General features: G+C 44.3%; 1 protein-coding gene across 12 annotated transcripts in view; it reads left to right on the forward strand.

The window, feature by feature from the left end:
* SPAG1 (sperm associated antigen 1) overlaps positions 1-7,971 on the forward strand; it is a 55,607-nt gene extending 47,636 nt beyond the window's left edge. For all 12 annotated transcript variants that reach the window (XM_053249732.1, XM_053249739.1, XM_053249736.1 and 9 more), the window contains 6 exons: positions 394-566; positions 1,170-1,311; positions 1,733-1,859; positions 3,615-3,779; positions 6,336-6,710; positions 6,871-7,971. In XM_053249732.1, coding sequence (XP_053105707.1) covers positions 394-566; positions 1,170-1,311; positions 1,733-1,859; positions 3,615-3,779; positions 6,336-6,710; positions 6,871-7,002 — 1,114 coding nt within the window. In that variant the 3' untranslated portion in view covers positions 7,003-7,971. The remainder of the gene's footprint in view (positions 1-393; positions 567-1,169; positions 1,312-1,732; positions 1,860-3,614; positions 3,780-6,335; positions 6,711-6,870) is intronic.
* The last annotated feature ends 829 nt before the right edge of the window (positions 7,972-8,800 follow it).

The following is an 8,800-nucleotide window of genomic DNA, read 5'->3' on the forward strand; positions in this document are numbered from 1 at the left end:
CTGAACATCAAACAAAGAATACAAATGGGAGATGCTTTAAGAGACGATGTAAACATTGAAAAGCCGCTACTTGCTGCCTGAAATGTGTTGTCACTTTGGTTGGTCCTAATGCAGGTATTAACAGATTGTGGCATTTAGATTGTTTCCCCTAATAGACCAACAAGGGTTCCTATTGTGTTCCTGTAAATGCTGTGCAATTCTTAATTAAGCGGGGGGTGGGGGTTATGCAATAAATACAGACCATAAAGATCTCTTTAGATTCAGCATAGTACTATTTAAATTAAATCACATTATGTTAATTTGTCCCTTTGGGGAATAACAGGCAATCAATTTACTGCAATATTTTAAAGTGGTTAAAATCTGTGGTAAACATTTTCCCCCCCTCTCTTTTAGGATAACAAAAACTTTAATAGACCAGGATGGTCCAAATTGGAGAGAGAAGCTCTCGCCAATTCCAGTTGTTCCTGTTTCTGCTCAGTTACACTGGTGGGATGGAGGAGGCTTTACTTCGCAGTCGAAACAGAAACCTGCAGCCAGGCATCGAGATCAACAACCCCAGATTCCCAGTAGGTATAAAGGACTTTAATATGTACCAGTGGGATAGTTGGAAAATGCCTCAATAAAAACAGTATTAGATGTATTAGTCTAATATTTGAGAATATTGGGCAGTATCCAAGAGTTGCATATACAGCTTTAGTGTGCTCATTGGTGTTTCCTTGAATGCACCACAGGCGTCACGAGCTCCTCTTTTCCCTGTACATGCTTTTGCCCCACGCCTTTCCAAAAACAACTTAGAAAGTTAGGAGACCTTCTGGAGAATTTCCAGAAGCTGAAATTGAGAAGTATCAGTTGTGCACAGACAAGTGTTTGCATATAGTTGTGCACAGACGTATGCATATAGGGCTCTTTGGGTCACATCCATTATCTGGATAGAGATGTAAAAGATTACCAATCCATTCCTAAAGTATTTGCCATGCACCGTTCAATAAATGCTTCAGTCTTCAGTTGGAACTGAGTTTCACAGCAGAAATTATAGGGGGCTCCATAGATTCTGTTGCCCATGCATGGACAGGTTTATGAAAAAATGTGAATATGCTCTTAACTTTTGCCTTGGGAGAACATTGTTATCATTAGTGAATGGGTATCTCTTTGTCCTTTTTGTGGAAAAGTTGGAAATCCAGAAGAGAAGTTCAAGACTCTTAAGAATAAAGGGAATGAATTTGTTAAAAAGGGTAAATATGAAGAAGCATTGATGAAGTACAATGAGTGCATGAAGTTAAATTCCCAGGAATGTACCATCTACACTAACAGGTAAGGACATATCTTGACTTCAGTCCACCTCAGATGCAATCCAGATTCACTAAAATCAACAGGAGTCCACCATTGATTACAGTGAAAAGATTGTTCAAAATTATTTGTATTTGTGAGTGAGAACTATTTCTGATGCCACAATCTTGTGTTATGATGGTTCATATTCATATATGAAGATGTGTACAATTTTTTGTGCAGGAAAGGACTGTATATGTCTGGGCATACTATTCCCACACTGGCCTTCCAGCTAGTATATTGGAACCAACTACTGGCACAATCATTCCTGCACTACAAAACACACATACCTTCATATTCATATGTGAGCCTTGTAGTAGATGTGGTAATGCAAGAATTATCCTCAGAATTCTTGAGTGCTGCCATATGTTCTTATGCAACTCTGTTTTTGTCTGCCCTGTATTAGGGCCCTTTGTTTTTTGAAAATGTTTCGATATGAAGAGGCCAAAAAGGATTGTGATTATGTTCTTCAGAGAGATGGCTCTAATAAAAAGGCTTTATACAGAAGAGCTCTAGCATACAAAGGACTACAGGTAAGGAAAGAGAGTAGTCTGGCTGTTGTTAACTTTTAGGTACTCAATTTAGTAGCAAATATGTATATCTGAAGGAGATGTAAATACAAATGACACATGAGATGTGTTAAAAAAACAAACAAACCCTAAGCTTAAACATTACCAAAAAGAGGGAGCATTTCTATTACTTGAAGTAAGAGAAATATTTGTCCAGGGGAGAGGGGGGGCACAGGATGAGGACTCAAACATAAACTAGGTGGGTCAATGGGAATGGCTTACAGGGCCACATTGCGGTTGACAACCATAGACTCCACCAAGTCTTGCCCCACTTTTGGGGAGGGAATGCTGAAAGCACAGAACAAACTACTGCTATCAATATTTTCACTAGCTAGCAGTGTGAGAGGCAGTCGATAGGCACTACTTCACCTGTGTCAAGTGCTGTCAGAAGGCATCAAGAGCCATAGATTATAAGAGGGATAGAGTGAGTGCAGGAGGAGCCTGGAGCTGGATTTCAGGTTGTTTCTGCAGCAGATAGAGCATCTGAGTCTGTGAGAAGGTACTCGTGAAGTTCAACCAGAGGTAAGCCAGGCAGCAAAGGACAGGGGAGTAAGATCAGCCACCCTTCCCTGGGACTCGAGACTCAACAAGGGGGTAGTTATTGGCAAGGACATGGGGTTTGGCCGCTCTCTACTCCAGGACTAGAGTAATTATGATAGCTGGCAGTAATGTAGGGGCATAACAGAGTTTTTGAATGGGACAGGTTCTTCAGTCTTTTCTTAAATGCTTCCTTCTGGTGTTTCATTTAACAATTAGGTAATGTGGTTATATTGTGTTAAACTGTGTATGTTGTTCTGGGAATCTTCATAATAATAATAACTTAGGGCTGAGTTGAATTACTACCTGTGAAAATGGCGACAGGGTGTGTGAAATGCCCCCTGGGAGAAACAAACAAGCCCTTTTCCCCTCATGGCTGTACATAGCCACAGTGTCCCACCTTTGTGCTACTTCCCTGGCACTATTTTATCTCTAACTGCAATATCCTAACTATGTTCTTATAGACAAATTCATGGAGGACAGGTCTATCATTGGCTACTAGTCTGGTGGCTATAGGCCACCTCCAGCCTCGGAGGCAAGATGCCTCTCAATACCAGTTGCAGGGGAGTAACAGCAGGAGAGAGGGCATACCCTCACCTCTTGCTGTGGGCTTCTCAGAGGCATCTGGTGGGCTACTATTTGAAACAGGGTGCTGGACTAGATAGGCCTGGGGCCTGATCCAGCAGAGCTGCTGTTACGTTCTTATGTCACACCATTTGTCACATCATGCATTTCCAGAGTCATTCAGATCTAGAAATGCATCATCATCACCAGGGCAAATGAGGCAATGCTCTCTTCACTGGCAAAGAGAGTGAGGAATGAAATTTGTCCTAATGTTGCCCAGGCAATATCAGAGCTCTTCACATCTATATCAAATAAACCTTCCTATTCAATGTCTGGGCCCAAGTACTGTCTTTCTGGAGGTCGCAGTGGGGCTTGACAAGGAAGAGACAGGCATCATTTTATGTACCCTCCCACTTTTGTGACAGCCAGAAGCCTATCTAAGCATCTTACCACACTGGTGGATGCCTAAGAACATAAGAATTGCCTTGCTGGTCAGACTACTAGACCAGCACTTGGGAAACATGCAGTAGTCTTCTTACTATCGAGGTTTTGTATAAATTGTGCTGTTCCCAGTTATTTCCATTTGCATGGCCAATAACTAACTTTTCTGAATTTCAGAACTACAAAGCTAGTATCGATGATTTGAATAAAGTTCTTCTAATAGATCCAAGTATTGATGAAGCAAAGAAGGAGCTGCAGGAAATAACACAGTTGTTTAAACTAAAAAATGAAGCTAAAGATACTAGCCAACAAAAGCAAAGGAAAAAAATTGAAATTCAAGAGGTATTTCTTTTTCTTTAACTGCACAGGGGCTGAAAGGAGACTGGGATTTAGCCTGCTATGAAATCGCTAGAATGCATTCTAACCAAAGCCCAAGCACTTTTTAGCAGCTCACTTAACTTGTAGGTTGTGTAAAGTGACTGTAGATATGGCACTTATGAGACTTTTTTTTTTTTTTTTTTTAGAAGGCAGTGCAGGGATGAAGTACCTGGCAAACCTACACCTTTGTGGTTTATGCTCTGGATCTTCTGAACATTGAGTAGTATCCTAAGCACTTGTAGTGTGAGTGGAAGAAGTTCCACTCACACAGAGGGAAGGGGCAATCCCCCCACCCCCTTGATTTCACCTCCTTCTGACACTCCCAGGCTTCATGTTGTCCTGCTCCAGATTCTGATTCTGAGTGTGTGGTGGTGGTGGTGGTGGTGGTGGGGGACAACAGGGAGCTGCAGAGGAATGGGGAGATGAGCAAAGATCACTTCTCTGTTTTATTGATTTTAATAATAAACTCATTATTGTTCTATGAAGATACAACTTTTTTGTTCATTTAAACGGCTGCACAACTTGGGCCCTCCAGCTGTTATTGGACTACACCTCCCATCATCTTTGAATATTGGCCACTGCGGCTGGGGATGATGGGAGGTATAGTCAAAAACAGCTGGAGGGCCCAAGTCAAAAAAGAGGCCCAAGGTGTTGAAGCCTTGAACTAAAGCATCCTCTTTGCTAGTGCTATCAATGTGGCTAGTCATCAGATGATCTAATTTCACATGTTATATATGGTATTAAAGTTAATGTCTTTGGCTCACTGATCAGTTTCTGTTCAGTAGTTATATTGAGAATGCCTCTGTGAGCCAGTTTGTATATTTTTAAGCTTAAACCAGTAATATCGATGTTTTGACAGCCCCTCCTGGCATGAAAATAGGAGGGGCTTTAGAACATCCGTATACTGGTCATAAGCGTAAAAAATACATTTTGGCTGTGATTCATAAGCAACACTCATGGAAGTCCCATAGCAGCATTCTCAGTGTGACCACTGAACAGTAACTGATCAATGAGTTGTAGTCAAATATACTGCATGATACTAAATGAGTAGATGACTAGCACATTGTTTGCATCAGCCAAAAGCCCCAGATCCTTTTAACTGAAGACAAAGATTGTATCCTGAGTGTAAGGTCACCTCTTCGATATGGTTAATATAAATAATGAGACATTTGAATAGTAAATTCAAAGTGTCAATCAGAGTCAGATTTTGTATTTTGAAAAGATGGTACTTTAAAAACCAGCTATGTGCTGTAAACATGCCTGTTTTCTTCAGTTATGAAGAAAATGATGTGTAGATTTGCCCTTCCTAGCCTGATAATTTCTCAGTGCTGAAAAAGGCACAATATGAATCAGCACAATAATAGAGTGATGAAGTAACTACATGACATTTAGAAATTTCTAGAGTTCTGCTTTCTGACTGGGTTAGATGTCTATGGAATTCAGCTTACAGTTCATATACAGCCAGGCATGGGAATTAGTGGTCGAATCCATGTCTGAAAATAGACAGCCTGGACTTGATCCAGAGAAGAAGGAGCTCAGCAGAAAGCTGTGCACCTGCTACGGGCCTTGAGGTTATCACTGAGCATTGAAGTTGAGAGCAGAAGCCAGATCAGCTGCTGGGCAGGATGATGGCGGGGGGAAGGGCCCTCGGCTCAGACCAGTCCACCTCTCTCCCTCTGGCTTCCACTGCAGCCCAATGTGAATTTTCTCACAACGGCTGCTGGATACCCAGGCACTGCATCTCCTCCCCACCTGTGCCAGGTGTCCAAGCAGGAAGCTCAATGCAGCCCCCCACCCCACCCCTGGCAGAAGCCTGTTGTGTGTCTGCTAAAAACAGACTTGCTCCTGAACACAGATAATTGTTGCTAGATTTAGACAATGACCTTTATTCACGTTGATGGGAAGTAGTTTTTAAACTGCTTTATTTCCCCCCACAACCTCTTTCACTTCTTAAGAGTGTGTCAGATGCTCAATGTCTCTGCACAGCCAGCAGAGGGAGTTGCTTCCATATGCTGGGGATCCTACACTACAGGGGTTTGCATGTGAATAACCTGACTGCCTGGGCAGGGCCAATCACATGGGTCTTTGCCACATAAATGGCACTCTACAAGGAGGGTGGATACCACAGAACCACACAATTGGCCCTGTTCATAGGGGTGTGCTACTGACATGTGTGATCCTTTAGTGTAGATCACATCACACATTGCTGGCTGCTTGTATGAAGAGGACTAAGTATCACTTGAATAGAAAATATACCCTAGCAGGGAATGGAGTGCTGATTATTATGCACTGACACTTTTATTCCAATCAGACATTGTAAATACTAGTCTGGTGGAGAAAAGGGATCCACAAAGCAGAATTCCCTGCTTTGTTTGTGCACAGTTCCCATTCAGCTCATTTGGGCTTGTATAGGAGAGCTTGTCATAGATTGTGCTCTCACTTTTTATTGGAATCCTGAAATATTACATGCTTCATACATGTATTAGAACCCAATCGGTTTGTGGTTATTTTCTTGCGAAGGTGAATGAGTGTGAGGAAGAGAAGACACAGACCTGCGCATCAGCAGATGTGACACTGAATCACCACAACACCAAAGATGAGCTTGAAACTACAGTGCCACTGAACAGCCCAGAAAAGCTGACAATTTCTCAACCATCAAATGCCTATGAATTTGGCCAGGTTATAAGTATTCTGAATGCCAATAAGGACATCTCTGCCTGTGCAGAGCTCTTAATGGTGACTGAGCCGAAAGAGTTGCCAAGACTTCTAAGCAACAAATTAGAAGGAGATGTTTTCCTGCTCTTTATTCAAGCCCTGCAATCCAATGTGTTTTGCCAAGACCTTGGGTTGGCTTACCAGCATCTTCTCTATCTGAGTAAAGCTGAAAGGTTTAAGGTGAGCAACTAATATTCTTGGTGTACCTCTCTCTTTCTGAAAATGTTAAAAAAATATTAAGGAAATGCTTGTTAACACTAGTGTTTAGATCTTTATTTAAACAGATAAATAAAGATAAAGATATAAATGCTAACTGCACAAACGTTTTGTCCCTTTTCAGATGGTGCTGTCACTTCTTGGTAGGAATGAAGTGGAACAGGTTCAGAAGCTGTTTGATTCTCTTTCTAAAGAGCAAAACCAACAATTTTCTTTAGATGATTTGGAGAGCCTTAAGAAAGACTTTGAACTGTAAACAACTTCGTGTTGGAATTGCCTCTTGCATGCATTCCCCTTGATGCTTGCAGGATGGGCATATCAACTATGCAGACTTGCATGGGGAAAGTCAGTCTCTTATCTGGACTGTTCAGTATGCTGCAGTTTTGTTTGGTTCTGTACAATACGTGCACACTGAAAACCTGTGATTATATATTGTAGTTGTATATATTTTATCCTGCAGGGTTATACATGTACATCTTTACATTTATGAGCCTGTTTACTTATTACTTGGCTCCTGCAATTGTATTTACAGTGAGACCGGGTGGAAGACTCAGACTTGTGTGTTTTCCCCCCCCTCCTCACCCCATACCACTCACAAGGGCACAGAAGTTAACATAGTAGGAAATACCCTGTGGGCTGGTTCAGATGGCCCATCCCAAACACATGGAGAAGGAGTGTGGACATGTATGTCTCCTCCCCATCTGGCATGCTGTCCTGCTGTTGCCTAACCATGCATTTAAATATGACAATACTTATTACTGTACCCTGCACAATTAGGTGGCAGCAAGATGGCATGCTGGGTGGTGGAGGGGAGAGATGTGTGCACCCACAGTTCTCTATCACATGTTTAGGACAGGCTGGTGGACGTATAATCTGAACTGATCTTGCCCTGAGTTTGAGAGTAGGCGTGTGTCCGAACCGGTCCGGCGGCCATTCTATAGAATGGCCGAACTGCCAGACCGGTTCTGCCCTGGTTGGTCCGGGTCCGGGTGGGGGGGGTATTGCTTTAAGGGCGGGAGGGCTTGTTTACCCCTCCCGCGCCTCTTTGCCCCCGCCAGTGGCCGTAATCTACTGTAAAATTGGGGCGCTGGAAACCAGCCGCCCCAGCCGCCGCCGCTTCCGCCGTGCCCCCCCCGCGAGCAAATTAGAGATAAAAAAGGCTACTGCCTACAAGGAAAGGCTACTGCCGCCCTGCCGCCCCCCCACCCGCCACCCCCCCACGAGTACTCACCAAGTTAGAAGAACTTAGAGAGGAGCTCGCGAACAGAGCTCCTCTCTTATCGAAGCCTCCGGCCCAACTGGGGCCTTGGGCGCGTGCGCAAGCGCACTAGAGCTCTTTATCCTATAGAGCTTTTGCCGGAGGCCTGGTCTACCCGCCGGGAGGAAGCCGGGTAGACCGGGCCTCCGGCGATCGGAGGCCCGGTCTACCCGCTGGGAGGAAGCCGGGTAGACCGGGCCTCCGGCGAACGGAGGCCCGGTCTACCCGCCGGGAGGAAGCCGGGTAGACCGGGCCTCCGGCGATCGGAGGCCCGGTCTACCCGCCGGGAAGAAGCCGGATAGACCGGGCCTCCGATCGCCGGAGGCCTGGTCTACCCGGCTTCTTCCCAGCGGGTAGACCGGGCCTCCGGCAAAAGCTCTATAGGATAAAGAGCTCTAGTGCGCGTGCGCACGCGCCCAAGGCCCCAGTTGGGCCGGAGGCTTCGATAAGAGAGGAGCTCTGTTCGCGAGCTCCTCTCTAAGTTCTTCTAACTTGGTGAGCACTCGTGGGGGGGTGGCGGGTGGGGGGGCGCCCTAAAAGATAGGCTCCCCTTTGGTGCTGGTCCGGACTGCTCCGGACCATGCACATCACTATTTGAGAGAGACAGTGTGTGATCCGAGGATTCAGTCCTTAGGGTCATGTGACAACTGGTCAGCCCCTAAAATGTCAGACCTATACAACAGTGTATTGATCTAATTAGAATATATTCAGCTACATTGAAATGTGTTCACACGGCTGTACATAGTTATCCATTTGCTATATATTTTGGTTTCATTACTTTTTCTTACAATACAGG

This window comes from Hemicordylus capensis, chromosome 4 (assembly GCF_027244095.1).
Source record: "Hemicordylus capensis ecotype Gifberg chromosome 4, rHemCap1.1.pri, whole genome shotgun sequence".
Lineage (NCBI taxonomy): Eukaryota > Metazoa > Chordata > Lepidosauria > Squamata > Cordylidae > Hemicordylus > Hemicordylus capensis.